Below are 20,488 nucleotides of genomic sequence, written 5' to 3'. Positions count from 1 at the left end.
GACTGTTTACTTGGAGCTGGTGTACTTGGTGACGGCTTTGGTACCTTCACTGACAGCATGCTTGGCAAGTTCACCAGGAAGAAGAAGACGAACAGCTGTTTGAATTTCCCGTGAGGTGATGGTGGATCTCTTGTTGTAGTGAGCCAAACGGGATGCTTCAGCTGCAATACGCTCAAAGATGTCGTTGACGAAGCTGTTCATGATACTCATGGCTTTTGATGAGACACCAGTATCAGGATGAACTTGCTTCAACACCTTGTAGATGTAAATTGCGTAAGATTCCTTCCTCTTCTTTCTCCTCTTGGACTTGTCAGTCTTGGTGATGTTTTTTTGAGCCTTGCCGGCTTTTTTGACAGCTTTACCGCTTGCTTTTGGTGGCATGATGACAGAGAACGATGTTTACTCGACGAGAGTCAAAGTTGAAATTTTTTTTGGACGTCTGGAGCAACCTATATATACACTTTTTTGGTTGGGTTGCGCACCAATAGCGTGACAGAACGAGCAAATATGACAGTTCAGAGATTACACGCAACATGATTGTGGCGCTGTTGACAGTTTTTTTTTTTTTTTTTCCTTGTTTGCTTCAATAAAATTGTAAACAGCGCACCAATCACGTTGCGTCAATTCTCACAAATGCTCTGTTCTCTCACGTGAATGGTGCGCTCTTTACAATTTAGTGCTATCCTTCACTTAGACAAGGAAACATGATTATTGCTTGTTTGACTCGTGTGATTGGACAAAATTTCTCAGACGCAATGTGATTGGAGCGCAGTCGCCCCTCGAAAGAGCATAAATACGTATCTGTCGGGCCTCATTTTTTTTATTCTCATTCAGACCACTGTACACGTCGTGTGTATCGTTTTCTACAAGCTTCTTCAACCAACTCGCATTACATCATGTCTGGCCGTGGCAAAGGAGGCAAATCAAAGGGAAAGTCAAAGACACGTTCAAATCGTGCTGGACTTCAATTCCCAGTTGGACGTATCCATCGTCTATTGCGTAAGGGCAATTACGCTGAACGTGTTGGTGCTGGTGCACCTGTCTACTTGGCAGCTGTCATGGAATACTTGGCTGCTGAAGTTCTCGAGTTGGCAGGTAATGCCGCCCGTGACAACAAGAAGACAAGAATCATTCCACGTCATCTTCAATTGGCAATACGTAATGACGAAGAGTTGAATAAACTTCTCTCCGGTGTTACAATTGCACAAGGTGGTGTCTTGCCAAACATTCAAGCTGTTCTTTTGCCAAAAAAGACTGAAAAAAGCAGTGCTTAAATTCAACAACGACTTCAACAAAAAAAAAAACCAATCGGCCCTTTTCAGGGCCATCAAATATTTCCAACTATGATACATTCTTATAAAATTTTACTACAACAAAAAATCATTTTTTAATACATAGCCACCTAAACTAACACCAACGATCAATAGACATACACGATTTTTCAATAGACATATTTTCTTATGCTATTTTTCTATCTCTTTTGTTTGTTAAAATTGTAATAATAATAAAATGTGTTTATTCAATAAATTTTATTATCTCAAGATCTTGGAGCATATGCGCAACTCCAAATTATTGATTTTTAACATTCAACAGCTGTTTATACGTTGGGCATTCATTGTAAAAAAAAAACTTCAATTAATAAAACAAACTAATAAAGTTCAATAACAATTTATGAATAAATAAATAAGATGCATTCCATTTATTAATTAAATAATGATTGTCAGGTATTGCGATTTATTTAGATAGTCAAGTAGGCGAGCACAGTATGTAGCATGACATGTCGTGAATTTAACAAAAGATGATGGAGACACGGCGTGACGTCTCCAGCCATTGTTAGTGGGCATGATGGCGTCACCAATTGACATAAGAGACGCCGTTGGCAGTCATGGTGACGTTGCAATATGAAAAAAAAATATGAAGATTTAGTTATTTAAAGAATGCTTTATGCACTCATGGTGACGTTGCAATCTAAAAAAAAATACTATTGACTAAGAATAACTAAAGAATGTTTCAAGTTGAATTGATTTATGGCCCTGAAAAGGGCCGATTGTTTTTTTGTTGTTGCGTAGTGATTTAAGCACGTTCTCCTCTGATACGACGAGCCAACTGAATGTCCTTTGGCATGATGGTGACACGTTTGGCGTGGATTGCACACAAGTTGGTGTCTTCAAAGAGACCAACAAGATATGCTTCACTGGCTTCCTGGAGTGCCATGACAGCTGATGACTGGAATCTCAAGTCGGTCTTAAAGTCCTGAGCAATTTCACGAACAAGACGCTGGAATGGCAACTTGCGGATCAAAAGCTCAGTACTCTTTTGATAACGACGGATTTCACGAAGTGCAACTGTTCCTGGACGATAACGATGTGGTTTTTTTACACCTCCAGTTGCTGGTGCACTCTTACGGGCTGCCTTGGTGGCGAGTTGTTTACGTGGAGCCTTGCCTCCAGTTGATTTACGAGCGGTTTGCTTGGTACGAGCCATGTCGAATGTAGCTGTGCGTTGTTGCTTGGTCGATGAACACAAGTGAAATGCGAATTTCGCAGTTTGGGGCCTCAGTTTTGTCAACTCTGGGGCGCTGGTGTGCTGTACGCTCATTGGCTCTTAGCTGAAAAACGGGAGAGCACAATTTTTCTATTGGCTGTCAGCTAAATCGCGTGATATTATTTTTTTTTTATTGGCTCAGAGCCAAAAAGTGAGGGTAAAATATGCACGAAAAAGTCCATAAAACCGAATTTTTCGGGGTTCTGCGCATCAGTCTCGACTTGTTCGTCAAACAGTAAACACATCCACATACTATTCAATATGACTGGCCGTGGTAAAGGAGGCAAAGGACTTGGAAAAGGAGGCGCAAAACGTCATCGTAAAGTATTGCGTGATAATATCCAAGGTATCACCAAGCCAGCTATCCGTCGTTTGGCTCGTCGTGGTGGTGTTAAACGTATCTCCGGATTAATCTATGAAGAAACTCGTGGTGTTCTCAAGGTTTTCCTAGAAAACGTCATCCGTGATGCCGTCACATACACAGAGCACGCCAAGAGGAAGACAGTCACTGCCATGGACGTTGTCTATGCATTGAAACGTCAAGGACGTACTCTTTATGGATTCGGAGGTTGAATCATCAACACATACGCAGCAAATCGACAAAACAATCGGCCCTTTTCAGGGCCATCAATTGATTTTAAAATATGAATTTACATTTCGATTTCATAATTAATTAATTCATCTATTATCCAATTAATTTTTTTCATTTATTTATAAATAAAATGCAGTCAATGACCTAAGCCATATCAACATTTTACCGAATTAATTTATTGTTATTATTCTTAGGTGGCTCAGTGTATTGGTGCACACATGTATACATTTCGTATATGTATATTTTCAGTTGACGTTTATTTTTAATCATAACCTGATTAACATTCAATTGTTAAATATAAAAATAATAATAATTCAATAACTTTTGTCATTTCCAATAATTAAATTACTACATTTAAATGTTTCTATCACCTAATTACCTTTTAGTTGAATTTTAATAAAAGTTTTTTCTAGAACTATAACCTATCTTTTATGACAAGTAATGTTTTGGATCAGCAATTCAATTGTTTAAATTAAATTGTTATTGATCTAACCCATCGTTTATAGAGCCATAATTATTATTTAATTTAATATGACCTGATAATACAATTACAAATAGAAAATTAGTTAGATAATAAAAATTAATTTTAATATATGTTGGAACATAAGACAAACATCTGATGATTATTGTAAAGTGGTACTGTTGCATGTCATATTTTTTTTAAACAAATATTGAGATGAATATTTTTTTTCCTCAACAGTATGGACTTTCTTTACCTCATTTCAGAAATCTACTATTGAAATTACTTATTAATTATTAATTAACTAAATAAATAAAGAGTAGAACAATTATTTTATAAAAATATTAACAATCATAAATTCAAGCATTTTCTTTGGGTGAAATAAAAAATTAAATTAAATAATTGTAAGAAAAAATGAAGCACCAATTTTACAACAACATAAAAAATTTATAGATAAATATTTTAAAAATTAAATTAATAAGGGATTATGGTTTTTGCATTTGTTTATAATTTTTATCTAAATATATAATTTAAAAATAAAATATGATTTTTTTTAACATGAGCAGGATCATCAAAATATTGGGTCTCAAATAAAATGCCAAATTAAATATTTACTCTCCCAATTTGTCCACCAAAATATCATTTAAATAAAAGAAAATAAAATTTTCTTAAATTAAACTATAATATGTATGAATGTACATGCTGCATTTATTTGTACATAGACATGTAATAATTGAAAAAAAAAAAATAAACAAATGTCATGGAAAGAATATTTTTCATGTCAAAAGCTTATTTTTACACTAATTAGACACATGTTGCAACTAAAGTAAATAATTATTAATTAAAGTAAATTAAAAATTGTATTAATTTATAAAAAAAATTGTTATTTAGTTTATAAATATGAATTTATTTATTTATCTTGACATAAAAATTAGTCAAGAGAGGAGCGAATTCTGCTCACATAGTGTCTGACAAAAGCTCGTTAATTAATTATTTCCACTTGAATAAAAATATTTTAAATACTTTTAAAATTAAGAATATAGATCAATTATTAATTATTTAAACATTTTAATTTGTTTAAACAATTTATATTGTTGTAATAATAGGATGAATGTTGGAACGATGATCCTGGCAAATATTCTTGTCTCACTCATCATCAAATACAACATTATTAAAGAGAAAAAAAATTCTCAAAATTAATTTAAATTATTAACAAAACATTAAGCTTTAAATTAAAAAAAAAAATATTAATAAATATTAATAACTTTTTGTGTTATGAATTAAATAGTGTGAATTGTTGATGTCGATTTTAAAATGAGCCAAGTAAATAATATGCTCGAAACACCATCTGTCCTCTGCACGGTCCGCGCTGTAATGCAAAACGTAGCATCATTGTTTTTCGAGGTCTCACATTCGTAAGTACGCGACACTCTGTTATTTGTGTATTAATAAAAAAAAAGTAAATAAATATTAAACTTCATCATCATGGCTGACAAAGTTGCATCACCAGTACCAGAAGTTGCTGCTCCAGCAAAAGCCGAAGCAGTGAAGAAAGCTTCTGCAAAAGTATCAAAGGCCAAGTCACCAAAGGCACCAAAAGCTCCAAAGGCACCAAAGGCTCATCCAAGTACTTCTGACATGGTTCAAACTGCTGTCAAGGCTCTTGCTGAACGTAATGGATCATCACTTCAAGCTATCAAGAAGTACATGGCTGCCAATTACAAACTTGACACCGAGAAACACGCACAGTTCATCAAGAAGTATCTTAAATCAGCTGTTATATCTGGTGATCTCGTACAAACCAAGGGCAAAGGTGCATCTGGTTCATTCAAACTTGCTCCAGCCAAAAAACCAGTTAAAGCTGAAGCTAAACCAAAAGTTGTCAAGAAACCAGCATCACCTAAGAAGGCAACAGTTGGCAAGAAACCAGCAGCAGCTAAAAAAACTGAAACAGCCAAGGCTATTGCCAAGAAGGTCACTTCACCAAAGAAGCCAGTTGCTGCTAAAAAACCAGCTGCTGAGAAAAAACCAGTTGCTGCTAAAGTTGTCAAGCCAAAGGTATCTAAAAGTCCAAAAGCCAAGAAGGCAACAAAAGCACCAACTGCCAAGCCAAAATCACCAAAACCAAAAAAAGCTGTACCAGCTAAATTAGCAACAAAGGCATCACCAAAAAAGGCACCAGCAAAAAAATAAATTTGCACTTCAACATCAATGGACAAAGAAAAAAAAACATAAAAATAAAATCGGCCCTTTTCAGGGCCAACAAATTTTATCTAAACGTTTGACAAATTCACTCATAATTATTTTCATTAGTTAATAAATAAATTTCATATTTTTATTACTTCAAATTTTGATGATATTTTCAATTGGATTTTAAAATTACGAAAGAAATAATAACATGTTAAAATTGAATAATATTTAATTTTTATTTATTTAGTGATTTATTTTTTTATAAAGAAAATTCAACGATCAACAACAAAGTTGTACATACTGATCGTAATAATGATAATACATAAAAAAAAAAAAAAAAAAAACATGAATTATCTCTTCTTGAATTTTTATATATTGAAAATAATTACGTACGAAAAAAAAAAAGGAATATAATGGGATTACTTGGCATCTTTATCCTTTTCTTTTTCTTTGCCATCTTGATTTTTGTTGTCTTTGCTTTGAAGTGAACTTACAGCTTGACGAACAGCTTCTGATTGTGGATCAACACCTGGTAAACTTTCCAAAACAGTTTGTAAAAATATTGGATCAGACATAACACCAGCATAATCATCCTCAACTTCCATAGCTTCTTCTTTAACTGGTTCAAAATCAGCTGTAATTATAAATCATTATTAATAAAAAACAATAAATAAAATGTGATTATATTTAATATAAAAATAATAATCATCAACTAACAATGATCTTGCATTGACATTTGCATGGCAAATGCAATTTGTTCTTCTTCAGTCATGTGTGAAAAATCAGGAACATTTGCTGCAGCAGCAACAACTGGTGGTATTGGTTCTGGTACATCAGCAACTTCTTCAGTGCTATCCATTGACATTGCCAATGCACGTTTTAACATTGCTTCATCATTTGGTGCTTCTTTTATTGTTTCTGGTTTTTCAACAGCTGGTTCAGTTGTTTGTGCACGACGTGCTTCATCTTCTTGTCTTTGTCTTTGTTCCTCCATTGAGACTCTTAATGCCTAATTAATAATAAAAACATAATTAATTATATTTTAATAATCAACAAAGCATGGTAGGTATTAATTAAAGAAATCAACTTACCAATGCCAATTCAGGATCTTCATTTGGATCAACACCAAATTCAAATGATGCACCACTCATACCAGCACCACCCATACCATCTTCACCTTGTATTATTGGTGATGATATTAATGCATCAGATAAATGTGGTCCTGGTGGTACTGTTACAAGATGACTACCAGTACCATCTTTACCATTTAATGCATTTATAAATGCTGTTAATACATCATTATTTAGTATTTCTTCACCAAAACTAATAATATCAACATTAACTTTTTCTTTTTTCAAACGTTTTGCTAATTTAACAAGTTCTTTTTCATCAAGTTCAACTGGACTACCAACAAATGCAATTATTCTCATTTTATGATTTTTTCCTTGACGATGTTTCAATGCTAAATGAGCAATTCTTATTCCAGTTATAAAACTTAAATTACCATTTGGCTGTACTTGATGTAATTTTGATAAAATTCTACCAACATCACTTGTCAATGTTGCTAATACTTCAACACTTGATGATGCATCATTTCTAGAAATAAAAATATATTTTATAAATAAAAAATTTTTACTTAATTAATTATTTCTTTCTCTTTTATTTTTTACTCACTTTGCAAGTGTTATTAGTCCAACATTATTTTCTGGATTTGATCTTGTTTTTGAATGACAAACAAGATTGACAGCATCTTGTTGTGCCTGAAGACGTGTTGGTAAAAAATCACCATTTCTCATGTAGTCGCTGTTGTCGACACTGTTGTTAATTATTCAAAAAAAATTAATTATTAAATTAACACACAACATCACGCTTGATTCATCAAAAATTTTAACACTCCAAAATATCAACACAAATATAACAACAATATTATTATTTATCATCTTGAAATTAACATGAGATTAATGTAGTTTTTTTTGTTTATGCTAAAATAATATATTTAATAAAAAAATTAATGGATTCTTGTTTTTTTTTTTTTTTTTGACGTGAAAAGGTTCAACTTTGCCTTGTCACTGTGTGTCAACATTGTCCAGTAAAGAATAACCTGTCTATGATGAAATGAACAATTTAACATTGTTTACTTAACGATTAAATTGTAAATGGTATTTTGAAGTTTAGTTTTAATATTTTTAATTGTATGTAAATTGAAATAATTAGTTTATATTTAAATAATAATATTAAAACTTACCATATCATTGTACTTTCGAGCACCATCTTGGATTGACTGATGCTGGCTGTTTTAGTGTTTTCTAAATTGTTGAATGTTCGTGTTTGATTGTGTTGGATATTGAATTTTCAAATAGCTAAGTTCACGTCGACGTTGCTTTAGATGTTTATTAATTTTTATTTTTCACATAAATATCATGTCATCATAAATATCAATTTTTAAATAAAAAAAATAAATTTCTGTTAGCAGCCTTGAGCATAAAAATATTTAAAATATATAAATTAAAGCTAATGTATTTTTCATCAGAATCGTATTTTCCATAAACTTTCAAGACCGGTTATAGTCCCACCACAAAACACGCTAAATTCGCCATCTTAAAAATTATTTTTTCTCCACCAATCAGGCAAACGCGGCATTTTTCAAATATATATTTTTAATACTAAGCTAAACTTAGATTTTTTTCATATTTTATTTATTGTTATTTTCCATATGATTAGAGCGAACCTGACAATTATAAAAAGATAAAAAAAATGCAGATAATATGTTTTATTATGAAGTATTTATTTTTTTTTATAATTATGAGCATGAATATAATTGTTTATATTATTGGTATAAATAATCATTAATTGAAATTTAATACTACAATTATAGATCATAATCAAAACCAATAATAAATATGATAACTGTTTTATTATAATTTAATTATAATAAGTTAGACAAAAAACAAAAAAATATATAAGTATATTGTTATATTTTAAAAGACAAAAAAAAATAATAACTATTTATTTTCATCTACAGACACGAGATATTTTATATAAGGGTAAACAAGTATACTTGGTACTTTACTGTCAAAGTCAATTTCAATAACGACTTCTTGTTTGATGTATGCACTGTAAAATAAAAAATAATATTATTATTAATGATGGATATTATTTAAAACTTTTTCATTTATATTAATGAATAATTAATAAATATAAATTAATTGGTAATTTGAATAATAAAAGAAAAAGATTCAAAATTATAGAATAATATTCAATTTACACTTGGTTAGTCTTAGTATCCGGTGATGATTCAATCATAATATTACCGCTCTCAAGTGCCATTCGAAGTGTACCAATTTCTGATTTTTTATCTTCTGTTTTACTCGAAACGTTTGGATCTTTTTCAGCTTTAATGACAACATTGTGATAGACAGTAAAACTGTAAAAAAAAAAAAATATATTTATTATTAAAGACATAATAAATAATAAATTTCTAATAAGTTAATTTTATCCCCTAATAGAACATTAATAATATGATAATTGAATAATTTGAATAAACAAAAAATTGGTTTAAAATTATTGAATAATATTCGACTTACTTATCATCAGAATCTTTTATTTTTATTTTTACTGGAGTTCCTTCAAGTGTCACAGTCATTGGAAATTGTAGTTTTACCATTCCAAAACTATTTGGAGTATCAGTTCTAAATAAATAATCAAAACTCATAATGGGTAATTGTTTTTTTACATAATAAAAATATTAATTAAATAATTTCAAAAAAAAATTAAAAAAATTGATTTAAATAATTGATTAATATTCAACATACATTTCCTCATTATTTTCTTCTATTAATGACGCTGGTACACCATGTCCATAACGAAAAAATTGTTCGAAAGGCGTACATTGCCATGTAAGTGGGGGGTATTCCGTACTGTAAGATAACAATAACATTATTAATTGTGTAGGTTTTTTATTAAAAAAGAGATGATATTTTTTCTTCACTAAATAAAACATTAATAATAAATATGATAATTAAATAGGTAAGTTTTAAAAAAAAAAAAATTGATTTAAAATAATTGATTAATGTTCAACTTACAATGAAGAGATTTTCGACTCGTTCGTTGATGTAATTTTAGCCGACTTTATTGCAGCATGAGGATCTAATCTCGGTGCAGCGATTATTAATTCACCATCCTTATTTAGTTTAGGTAAGTTTTTTTGAGCTTTAACGTGAACTGAGTGTTTCAAAATAAAACTGTAAAATAAAAATAATGTTATTAATAATGTATGTTGGTTATCAACAGTTTATTAGAGATATAAATAATTAATCAAAATTTATGATAAGTCAAATTTTTTTTACTTAATAAAAAATTGATAATAAATATATTTAAAATTGTTTAAAAACTCAACTTACGTTTCGCCAGTATCTTTTAGTTTAACTGTTAATTCATCACCATCAAGTAATACATGCCATTTATCTAAATAAAATGCTGAAGTCTCTTCATTATAAGCTTTTTTATTGCTTTGAGGTTGAATTGATCTTTCGTTTAATTTAGTGCTGAATGTGGGAGGCAAAATTAAACTGTAAAATAATAATGATGATAATATTATTAATGATGATATTTATTAACAGTTTAATAAAGATATACCGAAATAAATAATCAGTACTCATAATAGGTCAATTTTTTTGTCCAGGTGCTTAACGTCTAGTGGTTTTCGACAGGTGTGCTATTTTTGTTCAACATTTTGATAAATTTTTTATAATTACTTAATTAAAAACAGAAATTTGAGATGAAAAATTATCATAATTTTGTCACTGGATGTTAAGCACCTGGCCTTAATAATACATAATTTTAATTATCAAAGAATTAGTTGACAGTTATTGATTAATATTCCACTTACGCGCTCTGTTTATTTGGTGTTATTAGATATAGATGACTACTATTAAGTGATACGTCAAAAAAACCCAAATTTGATGTTGCTATTTCATCTTTATCAACAAATATTGATAATATTTTCCGTCCAGCAGCCCGTATGGTTCCCCAAAAATTGGTTGTTTTTTTAGCTTTATAAAAACAATAAATAATAAAAATTTAAAAAAATATTTGAATGAAATATAAAATAATACTTTATTATATTTTATTGTTTTTCTATGATTTAGTAAATTATAATATAAAAATTGTTAATTGTTATTTGTTATTAGTAAATTTAGAATGGATATAAACAAAAGTGTAACAGGTAGATTTAGCTGGTCCAACGGACGGACACTAAATTCACTCTCAAATCTAAATCACATTTTAGGTCCATGTTCGTAATTAATACAGACCTACTTTTCTTTAATAATTAAACTTTTAAAAATATATTATTCTTTACCTTGAATATCGTTTGAACTTTGAAGGTTGGAATTATGTAGGCCAAGTGGTGACAATGAATGATTTAAACGATTAGTTATGAGCTCCATGGATCGTAGATATTTTGTTGGATTATTGGTAGCATATTTTGCTGTGCCAACAAGACGCAATGTATTTCTTAAAATTCCACTCATTTAAAAAATTTTTTTTTTTGTTTTTTTAAACAAGAGTTTTTTAACCGTTGTCAATAAAAATATACAAAGTTTTTCGATAAACTTGATAGACAACGTGAGAAGAACAAGGTAACTTCTCATAACTCAGCATGGCTCAGTACATATGGCTATTGGCTATGTATTGATATATGCACTGCTACATCTTTTCCTTATGTATTGTATTTATATGTATTTACCAGAAAAAAATTCCAAGAACTCTATCAAACAGGACCCAGGGCCAGGGGTGGCCAGGGGTGACAATCAGCTGTGAACTTTTCTATTGTTTTTTTTTTTTTTAAATTATTATTATCATTATTTTCCGACTTGGCCCGAACTGTGACGTCAAATTAACCTCAATGCGAATTGATGGTATTTACGAATCATCCTTTACATCGCTTACATCAGCCTTTTCTCTTGTAAATTGTTAATTTGTTTATAACAAAATACAAAAAGTTCTTACAACAACTATAAATAATCATAAAAAATCTTAAATTATTAATAAATAATAACAATATTTAATAGTTGTTGATTAAAATTCAACTCAACATCATCATCATCATCAAAAAATAAATAAATAAATTGATTAAAAATACAACACGTGTTTAATGCAATTAAATACATAATAAAAAAATCAAGGTAAATAATATAAAAAATAATTAATAACAAATATTTAAAAAAATAAATATAAAATTGTTAATTTTAGGTTTAAAAATATGTTATTATTCTGCAGAAGTTGTGGCAACACATTGAGTATTGATGAGGACACATCTGGTATGCAATTTTCATGTAAAAGTTGTCCATATGTATTTAATATTAAAAAAAAATTAAGTACCCGAATATATCCAAAGTTAAAAGAAGTTGAAGAAGTTCTTGGTGGTGCTGCTGCATGGGATAACGTTGATTCAACTGACGAACCTTGTCCAAAGTGTTATCATCCTCGTGCATTTTATATGCAAATACAAACACGTTCAGCTGATGAACCAGCAACAATATTTTACCGATGTTGCAATTTTCAATGTTCTCACAATTGGCGAGATTAAAATTATCATCAAATATATTTAAATTTAGTGTTAAACGTAATTTTTACGAAGCAAACTATTTACCACCATTAAAAAAAACATTAAATCAAGCAAGAGCATCAATTGAATACATGGATAATAATGCAAAACATTATTTTATTGGTGGTGAAAGATCATTGGCAGTTGCTATTGAATTATTATTGGAAAAAAAAATAATAGCAGTACCAACTGATACTGTTTATGGTCTAGCAACACTTGCTCAAGATAAAAATTGTGTTGATAATTTATATGAATTAAAAGAACGTGATAAAAATAAACCAATAGCAATATGTTTATCAAGTATAAGTGATATACATAATTGGGCTGAAATTGATCATTTACCAAAAAATTTATTAGGTGCATTATTACCTGGTTCAGTTACAGTTGTTTTAAAAAGAAAATCAATATTAAATTCATCATTAAATCCAGGTACAGATACTATTGGTATTAGAGTTACTGATTCAAAATTTATAAGAAGTATTTGTAAAGTTATTAAACAACCATTGGCATTGACAAGTGCTAATTTGAGTAATCAACCAAGTAGTTTAGTTACAAATGAATTTCGTCAATTATGGCCAAATATTGGTGGTATATTTTATACAATTGTTAATAGAAAAAAAATTAATGATTCATTCAGAGTTGGATCTACTGTTGTTGATCTTACAGAGCCAATGAAATTTAGTATTATCAGAAAAGGTGCAGGCTTTGAAAGGGTTGTGAGAAATTGTTACAGGCATGGAGTTACATCAACAGAATATACTTGGAACCCTAAAATTAATAATGATGAAGATGATGATGATAATAATGAAGAAAATGACAATGAAGATGAAACTGTTGAGGGTGATGAGGCTGATGCTGATAAAGAATGTGAAGAAATGATTGCTGGTTAAAAAGAAATTAGATATTAAAATGGTTTGTGTGTAATTTAAATATTAATAAAATAATATTAATTAAAAATTTATTTGGTTTTTATATTATTTATTTGTTTAAAATTATTTTATAGCAATTTATTAATAATTTATTTATCAAGATAATGAAATGAGTTGAAAATCGGGGCAATGAACAAAACAAAATTGTTTTAATAAAATTTAAAATTAAATGAATTGAATTTACATGAAAAAAAAATTATAAATAAATAAATTAATTAATGATTTTATTGTTAACAATGCTTGAAATTAATATTTAATTAATTTATTTATTTATAAACAATTGGGATTTTTTTATTCAAAAAATTTCAAGTTAATTTAAAATAAAAACTATTTAAAAAATAATTTCCTTCTGAAATAAATAAAATTAATAACTAATTTTAAAAAATAAAATAAAACTCGTGTGTTGAGTATGTTTTTACAATAATTTATCATAAATTTAAATACATATATACAATGATGTATCCTTTACTTAATATAAACTAAAAAAAAAAAAAGAAAAATGAGATTAATTTTTAGTGCAATATATATTTTGAATATTGTCTTGACGAGAATTCGTATCACATTAAAATTCATTCAAAATATATTTAAAAAAACCTATTTTAATCTTATCTTAAAAATTAATTTGACATTATTTATCAGCAGTTTTGTGTCAGGAGGATTGTCAGGCGAAAATCATCAACAATATTTCATGATTAAAATTAAAATAAAAATTCATAATATAATTTTATATTAAACCTGAGAAATGGGCACGTGCCCCTGACAATAATTATCTGCTTTCATTTAAATATTATACAGTTCATTTGCATTAACAATGCACCATAATTATTTTTCATCAATAATTATTAATTACAAATCAATTATTTTAGTACCACGGGTAATAAATATTATTCCAGTAAATGATTATTTAGAATTTTCCATTTTTCATAATACTAAATTCAAAAAAAACAATACAGCTATTTTTTTTTTTTTGGATATTGTTCTTTTTTTTTTTCGTATAAAACACACTTTTACACACACAAATTCAATTTGTTTAAATCACTCACTCAATTATCACAATACTGCAACAATTATTAAAATAATTTGGGCTTAAATATTTCTTTTTTTTTCATATAAATTACATCGCTATTAATTTGCCCTTTTTATTAGAAAAAAAAAACCTACAAAATTGATGAAAAATCAAACGAAAAAATAAAAAAAAAAAAACATTTAAATTAAAAAAAAAAAAAAAAAACAAACATCGTTAATCTCCAGTATTTATTCTGTTTATCAAAAAAAAAAAAACAGTGTCTTTTATATTTTATTTAAAAATTTTCATTTATAAATTAGCAAAAAAAAAAGTGAAAAATAAAATTCAGTCTAATCTTCTTTTGTCGAGAATACCATACGATTTTTTTTTTTAAATTTAAATAATCCTATAAAACTACAGTAAAGTCTATTATAAATTTCATTTCTAACTGTTGCTGTAAATTTAGTTGTCAAACATCCAATAGCAGCAGTTGCAAATATAATATTATAAAATAATACAAGTTTAAAATTTCCAAGCCATTCAATACGTCCAAAATCACCAAGTAAATCAAAATTAGTCATACCGAGAATACGTGATAATAATGGTAATGCTGAACTTAAAACAAGTAATAAAACACAATTTGCAATTAAATGTGTTAAAGGTGTTGATGATACATGTGGCTTAACATTTTTAACACCTGGTAATGTATATAAACCAATGGCACTTGTTGCTGCTAAATAAAGTATAACAACAACTTCAACAGCAGCACCAATTGGACCAAGTTTTGATAATGAACTAATACCAAGTGTAAATTGTCGTGTACTTAATGGCAATGCTTTAATACCAATTAATAATTCAATTGTATTTTGTACAGCTAATAAAGCTGTTGTTGTTGATAATATAAATAATGCTAACATTGATAATGGATATACAAGTGTACGTCTGACCCACCATGTTCTTCTTTGTTTATCAAGTAATTTACGTTTTTTTTTAACATCTTGATAACGCTCTGTTAGACCACGTTGCAATGCACCATTACGTAGTATCATTAAACTTGGATTTGGATTTAATAATTTTTCATCATCATCTGGCATTATATTGCAAGATGCTGGTGACATTGGCATTGGTGATACATAAGAATTACCAGTAGCTTTTGCATGATCCAAACGACGTTTTATACAATCTTCTTCTAGACGATACGCGAAAAATTCTTCATCTAAATTACGTAGAAACTGTGGCTTTACTAGGCATGAACCAACAACTCCAAATAAACGTACAAAACCTACTGGTGTACATACTGTAATATAAAACAAAAATATAATTATATTTATTGTTGTTGTATAATTTTAATTTTTTATAAACTTACGTAGTAACATTACAACACCAACAAAAGATACACAAGAGTATAAAAAAGGCAAATAGTAACTCCATAAATCTGTAACAATAAATAAATTAAAATTTATTTTATGATAAGGAAAAAAAATAATGAGAATAGATAATAAATTTATGGAATAACTTACTGAGCAATGTGTGAAGACTTGACTTTTGATAATCAATAAGAGCTGAAAGTACATATGTCATACCAAAGACAAGTGTTCCAAGTAGAACAAGGACTGTTATTGTTTCGCATACTCTTGCTTTAACACCCTGAATAATAAATAAATAAATAAATAAATAAATAAATAAATAAATAAATAAATAAATTCAATTTTATATTTTTCTTATCATACAAACCTTTTTGTAGCCAACAAATCCTTCAGATTCAGTGAATAAATAAGCAAATGGTAAAAAAACAAATAATGATAAATTCGAAAATAGAAATACATGATTCCATAGTCCTGAAAAAATAAATAATTATATTATATAAAATTAATTAATATTATTGTTGTTAAATTAAAGGTTTATTTTGTATTTTTTTGTACCTTGAATGAGGGAACTGTTGAGCCACTGGACATAGTAACTATTTGGATAAATAATTAGTACTTCATTGCTTGCAATTGAAATTGGTAAAAGTAATGTTGCACCAACTGAAACAGCCAATGCAACTGTACACAACCAAAGGCTTATTCTATAAACAGTTGCTTCATCTTCATCAACTGAAAAATAATCTTCTCTATCTTTTCTACGAAATCTTGCAATCAGTGCATAGCTTGATGTGCACAAAATTAAAAAAAGTAACAGGAATATCTGAAAATAAAAAGCAACAAGTAAATTAATAAATAGTAAATTGTTTTTTTATTGTTGTTATTTATATTAACAATAATTTATTATTAAATAATTTTTTTTTAAATAGTAAAATGAAATTCATATTTAGTTAAATTTAAATAATTTATATTTAGCCCAAGATATATTAAAAAAAAAAAAAAACAATAAAAAAAAAAGGATTTGTAAAAAAAAAAAAAAGGCTGAATGATGAAGAAAAGACTGGTGTAACCGGTTGGAATATGTTGGCTTGCCATAAATGTTAATCTAAAATTTTTTCAACAATTTAAACACATACATCAAAAACTAACATCCACGTGGTATTTTTTAATATTTAAAATAATATATATATTAAAATAAAATGAGCCAAGCCTTTTCCTGTTACAAACGGATGCTCAGCTCATTATTTCAAGCGAAATATAAATTATAATCAAGGGTTTTAAATATTTCTACACAAACAATAAAAGAAAAAAATTTTGTAAATTGTTCTTTTTTTTTTTTTTTAATTTAATTATGTTATTATTTATTTATTATTATCAATTTATTATAAATTAAAATTGCAAAAGAAAAATCATGTATATGTAATCCGGCATGTGAAACGACAAGACGTTAATCTTGCTTGTGTCATAAACGATATCAATTGCCAATTGGCTTCTGTTTTGTTTTCAACACTGACAAAAAAAAAAAAGTACAAATATTTTTATAAAATTTAATTGTTGTGTTCTAGACTTATAAGTCTGTTGTCTTCTTCATTATAATTTTCAAGTTGAAAAATATTGACAAATAAACATATCTCCAAATCGAAAAATTACTAGCGAAATAATTGTTAAAATTCCGAACGAAAATATTGATAAGTCTCTTTAATTTTTTCTAGATTTTAATAAAATTTTTACTACAAATATCTGTACTAACAATTAAATTAAATAAAGTAAAAAAATTTCTATAGACGAATTTTTCGAGCGGATATTAAAGAAAATAATTTTATAAAATGATGGCTAGTATGTGCAAGTGAGTATAATAATATAATAGTAAATTAAATTGAATGAAATAAGGTTTGTAGCATGTTTGAGTGTCATTAACCCGGTGCAATGACACACGAGAGTTGCAACAATTTATTTATAAAGACAAAAAACGACACGAACTAATGCTGTAAGAAATTTTATTTCTTATTTTTATTTTTTCAACTATTTTTTTTTATATTTTAAAATGGGTTTGGCTTATTTGTATTCAAGTACAAATTATCTTGCATACAATAGAAATTTTTAAACATCAAAAAAAAATATAAATAAATAAATAAATTGAATAAATATTTATAAAATTAAATGAAAATTGATATTTAACAAATTTTAAATAAAAGAAATTCATCTCTAGGAATTTTTTTAAATGAAAAAAATTAATTATTAATAATTTTTTAATATAGTAAATATATTGTCCTTGAAAAGAGCCATAAAAATGTTGATGGATTAGTTGATGAGAAAGTAGAACAAATAAAAAAATACTAGAAGCCAGAAAAATAATGTTTTCATTGTAAATAATAATTTGCTTTGAACTGAGATGATAAATATTATAACATTTTATTTTTTGTTTATCAGTAAAATATATCATTTATATAAATGATATAAATATTATAAATATTCAATGTTTAAATGTATGTCATAATGATAATATTTTGAATATAAATTTATTATTATTTCTATTTATTTCATCTAAACAATTCGACTATCAATGAGCAAATTTAACAAGTGATTTCAACTCGGTAATATTTCTAGTCGTGCAAATAATAGCTATTATTTATAATAATAAAAAAATACAATAAATTTATTGTAGTACTCGGTTGGTATGACAACGTGACCTTGAGATTAGAATTAAAATTTTAATTCCATCAAGAAAAAACACACGGAAATCAATAGAAAAAAATAAAAATATTTTATTTAATTTTTTTAAAAACTTTTGTTTAATATTAATTATTAAATAAAGAATATTTTGATTTTTTTTTTTCAAGTTAAATTATTTAAATTATTGTTTATAATTTTTTTATAATAGAATATATTTTTTTTTGTTGATAAGAATAAATTAATGATAAAATTTTTTTGATAAATTTATTTATTGAGGTTGATGAACACTCAACAATATGATGCAATATTATTTTATAATTTTTAATTAATTTATAAATTATTCAGCCTTGAAGTATGTTTTTTTTTAAAGAAGATTTTTTTTTTCAATAATAATTTTCTCTGGGTTTAATTAATTTGTTATTTGATAAATAAAATTTTCGACCAACTGCGTAATAACAGAGGAAAAATCGAAATTTATATTTATTATTTGTAAAAGAAAAATAAATTTATCTTTATATTATTTTTTTTTTTCAACGTTGAGATTAGTAACTGATTTTTTATTTTCTTTTACGTAAATTGAAAATTATTGTTTATTCAAGAATGATGATACGAGAAAAAAATAACAAAAATATTTTTTATTATTTTATAAAATAAAATTTCAAAGTGCTGATTCAGTAAATTTCTGAATATTTTTTTCTACCTTGAACTTGATTATTAAAAAAAAGAAAAAATATATGTCGTTTTGCGAATACGTCAGTAACAGTATGTAGACGATGGAATTCCATTGAATAAAATTATAATAATTATTAAACAATAACAATAAGCAAAAAATAACTGAGAAATTTTTTTATTTTTCATTTTTCTGTTAAAACTTGGGTCATTGTTCTTTTGACAATCCAATCATGACTATCCAACAGAATAATTTTCTATTTGATAATTAAAAAAGAGCAAGTCTTTACAATCATCATGAAAATTGATTTGTAATTTTTGATGACTGCCAGGGGTCAGTGTGATAAAAAAATCAAGGGCGATAACGGTAAAAAAATAATATAAAAATATAAATTTATTTGGCTAGCTATCAAAATTTTAACACACTGTAAAATGTTTTTTTTTTTTACTACAGTTGTTAAATTTTTATTTTGTTTGATGACTTGTTGAATAATACGAGTAACTAGCTAGATAAATAAAAATAAATTAACTAATAAATAAATAGATAAACAACTTGAGAATAAAAAAATTAAGAAAAAACAGGTCACTGTCTTTAGTTTAAAATTAGATTATTTAATTGAATAACAAGCTTGTAAAATATTTAAAAAATTAATATAAATAATTAATGTTTTTGTTGTTGTTATTGTTGTTGTTTAATACTCACAATATTTTCCCTGACAGTATTGTGAAATAATTGTTCCCTAAGGTCTGCATCATCATCCATTTTTTCACCTGTTTTTGAGTAATTTATTTTTGATTAAATATAACACTGTTAAATTCAACGACATTTTACATTGAAAAAAACAATAAATTCAATTCACTTTTATAAATATTATGTCAACATAATTATTAATTATCAAAATTGATTGCTTTTTTTTACTTTAATTAACAAATTCACATCTAAAAAAAAATTATCACATTGACTGGTGTATTTTTTGTTGTTGTTTTTGTCTTTTTTGTTTTAAAATAATAATTATAATTGTCTTTGTTAAATTAATATATTATTGTTTACGTGTAATTTTAATAAAGAACAATCCGAGATGGTGGTTAGTTGTGACTGAGAATTTTTTTGTAATGAAATCTATAAATTTTTGATAGAAAAAAAATATTACAATGAAAAAAAAATACACCTTTTTTCCAGGTTAGTAACGCCATCTTGTCATTAACTGTTTTATCGACTGCTGTGTTTATTTGTTTATAAATAAAACAATTGTTTATAAAATATACCTATAAATAAAAATAAATATATTGAATAATTAATTTTATTTTATTTAAACAATTATTTTATATTTAAATAAATAATTTTTATAATTGTACGTAAAATAGCTTTATTTATTTCATCAGTACAATAATTGTTTATAATAATAATCAAATATTTAAATATATATTGATTAATATAAATTTGTACCTATAAA

At 26.8% G+C, this 20,488-nt stretch overlaps 10 protein-coding genes across 10 annotated transcripts; 5 read left to right on the top strand and 5 right to left on the bottom strand.

The window, feature by feature from the left end:
• Positions 1-5: 5 nt before the first annotated feature.
• Positions 6-403, bottom strand: LOC122850212 (histone H2B). Its single transcript, XM_044149295.1, has one exon. The coding sequence runs from the start codon at positions 379-381 to the stop codon at positions 7-9; it is 375 nt and encodes a 124-aa protein (XP_044005230.1). The 5' UTR covers positions 382-403; the 3' UTR covers position 6.
• A 445-nt stretch (positions 404-848) lies between these two features.
• LOC122850211 (histone H2A-like) lies at positions 849-1,601 on the top strand. The gene has a single exon (XM_044149294.1). The coding sequence runs from the start codon at positions 897-899 to the stop codon at positions 1,272-1,274; it is 378 nt and encodes a 125-aa protein (XP_044005229.1). The 5' UTR covers positions 849-896; the 3' UTR covers positions 1,275-1,601.
• Positions 1,602-2,073: 472 nt separating this feature from the next.
• LOC122850223 (histone H3) lies at positions 2,074-10,565 on the bottom strand. Its single transcript, XM_044149304.1, has 2 exons — positions 10,553-10,565; positions 2,074-2,495 (listed from the first exon to the last, which is right to left on the bottom strand). Exon 2 carries the CDS (start codon positions 2,482-2,484, stop codon positions 2,074-2,076), a length of 411 nt encoding a protein of 136 aa, XP_044005239.1. The 5' UTR covers positions 2,485-2,495; positions 10,553-10,565.
• On the top strand, positions 2,806-3,142 carry LOC122850219 (histone H4). Its single transcript, XM_044149301.1, has one exon. It carries the CDS (start codon positions 2,806-2,808, stop codon positions 3,115-3,117), a length of 312 nt encoding a protein of 103 aa, XP_044005236.1. The 3' UTR covers positions 3,118-3,142.
• Positions 5,019-5,884, top strand: LOC122850175 (histone H1-like). Its single transcript, XM_044149249.1, has one exon. The coding sequence runs from the start codon at positions 5,082-5,084 to the stop codon at positions 5,787-5,789; it is 708 nt and encodes a 235-aa protein (XP_044005184.1). The 5' UTR covers positions 5,019-5,081; the 3' UTR covers positions 5,790-5,884.
• On the bottom strand, positions 6,010-8,387 carry LOC122850143 (26S proteasome non-ATPase regulatory subunit 4). The gene is made up of 5 exons (XM_044149214.1): positions 8,032-8,387; positions 7,461-7,601; positions 6,878-7,382; positions 6,504-6,795; positions 6,010-6,420 (listed from the first exon to the last, which is right to left on the bottom strand). The coding sequence occupies exons 1-5, from the start codon at positions 8,055-8,057 to the stop codon at positions 6,206-6,208; spliced, it is 1,179 nt and encodes a 392-aa protein (XP_044005149.1). The 5' UTR covers positions 8,058-8,387; the 3' UTR covers positions 6,010-6,205.
• LOC122850705 lies at positions 8,789-11,483 on the bottom strand. The gene is made up of 8 exons (XM_044149839.1): positions 11,146-11,483; positions 10,675-10,837; positions 10,187-10,354; positions 9,869-10,027; positions 9,599-9,703; positions 9,371-9,475; positions 9,052-9,210; positions 8,789-8,900 (listed from the first exon to the last, which is right to left on the bottom strand). Exons 1-8 carry the CDS (start codon positions 11,315-11,317, stop codon positions 8,789-8,791), a joined length of 1,143 nt encoding a protein of 380 aa, XP_044005774.1. The 5' UTR covers positions 11,318-11,483.
• A 555-nt stretch (positions 11,484-12,038) lies between these two features.
• LOC122850217 (DNA-directed RNA polymerase III subunit RPC10) lies at positions 12,039-12,375 on the top strand. Its single transcript, XM_044149299.1, has one exon. The coding sequence runs from the start codon at positions 12,049-12,051 to the stop codon at positions 12,373-12,375; it is 327 nt and encodes a 108-aa protein (XP_044005234.1). The 5' UTR covers positions 12,039-12,048.
• LOC122850161 (yrdC domain-containing protein, mitochondrial) lies at positions 12,336-13,369 on the top strand. The gene has a single exon (XM_044149232.1). The coding sequence runs from the start codon at positions 12,336-12,338 to the stop codon at positions 13,281-13,283; it is 948 nt and encodes a 315-aa protein (XP_044005167.1). The 3' UTR covers positions 13,284-13,369.
• LOC122850120 (protein Lilipod) lies at positions 13,351-20,158 on the bottom strand. The gene is made up of 6 exons (XM_044149149.1): positions 19,738-20,158; positions 16,251-16,515; positions 16,063-16,166; positions 15,849-15,975; positions 15,695-15,763; positions 13,351-15,625 (listed from the first exon to the last, which is right to left on the bottom strand). The coding sequence occupies exons 1-6, from the start codon at positions 19,795-19,797 to the stop codon at positions 14,679-14,681; spliced, it is 1,572 nt and encodes a 523-aa protein (XP_044005084.1). The 5' UTR covers positions 19,798-20,158; the 3' UTR covers positions 13,351-14,678.
• Positions 20,159-20,488: the final 330 nt, after the last annotated feature.

The sequence above is a fragment of the Aphidius gifuensis genome, linkage group LG2 (assembly GCF_014905175.1).
Source record: "Aphidius gifuensis isolate YNYX2018 linkage group LG2, ASM1490517v1, whole genome shotgun sequence".
NCBI lineage: Eukaryota > Metazoa > Arthropoda > Insecta > Hymenoptera > Braconidae > Aphidius > Aphidius gifuensis.
The sequence above is the reverse complement of the archived record's forward strand: the minus strand, read 5'-3'. Positions and strand labels throughout refer to the sequence as shown.

Coding starts and splice junctions, on each gene's coding strand:
- LOC122850219 (XM_044149301.1), top strand. CDS start 2,806: ATGACTGGCCGTGGTAAAGGAGGCAAAGGACTTGGAAAAGGAGGCGCA.
- LOC122850223 (XM_044149304.1), bottom strand. CDS start 2,484: ATGGCTCGTACCAAGCAAACCGCTCGTAAATCAACTGGAGGCAAGGCT.
- LOC122850175 (XM_044149249.1), top strand. CDS start 5,082: ATGGCTGACAAAGTTGCATCACCAGTACCAGAAGTTGCTGCTCCAGCA.
- LOC122850120 (XM_044149149.1), bottom strand. CDS start 19,797: ATGGATGATGATGCAGACCTTAGGGAACAATTATTTCACAATACTGTC. Junction 16,516..19,737: donor ATACTGTCAGGGAAAATATT/GTGAGTATTAAA, acceptor TTTTATTTTCAG/ATATTCCTGTTACTTTTTTT. Junction 15,626..15,694: donor TGGTGTTGTAATGTTACTAC/GTAAGTTTATAA, acceptor TTTATATTACAG/TATGTACACCAGTAGGTTTT.
- LOC122850217 (XM_044149299.1), top strand. CDS start 12,049: ATGTTATTATTCTGCAGAAGTTGTGGCAACACATTGAGTATTGATGAG.
- LOC122850161 (XM_044149232.1), top strand. CDS start 12,336: ATGTTGCAATTTTCAATGTTCTCACAATTGGCGAGATTAAAATTATCA.
- LOC122850211 (XM_044149294.1), top strand. CDS start 897: ATGTCTGGCCGTGGCAAAGGAGGCAAATCAAAGGGAAAGTCAAAGACA.
- LOC122850705 (XM_044149839.1), bottom strand. CDS start 11,317: ATGAGTGGAATTTTAAGAAATACATTGCGTCTTGTTGGCACAGCAAAA. Junction 10,355..10,674: donor ACACCAAATAAACAGAGCGC/GTAAGTGGAATA, acceptor ATTATTTTACAG/TTTAATTTTGCCTCCCACAT. Junction 9,704..9,868: donor GAGTCGAAAATCTCTTCATT/GTAAGTTGAACA, acceptor GTTATCTTACAG/TACGGAATACCCCCCACTTA.
- LOC122850143 (XM_044149214.1), bottom strand. CDS start 8,057: ATGGTGCTCGAAAGTACAATGATATG. Junction 7,383..7,460: donor GGACTAATAACACTTGCAAA/GTGAGTAAAAAA, acceptor TTTTATTTCTAG/AAATGATGCATCATCAAGTG. Junction 6,421..6,503: donor AATGTCAATGCAAGATCATT/GTTAGTTGATGA, acceptor TTATAATTACAG/CTGATTTTGAACCAGTTAAA.
- LOC122850212 (XM_044149295.1), bottom strand. CDS start 381: ATGCCACCAAAAGCAAGCGGTAAAGCTGTCAAAAAAGCCGGCAAGGCT.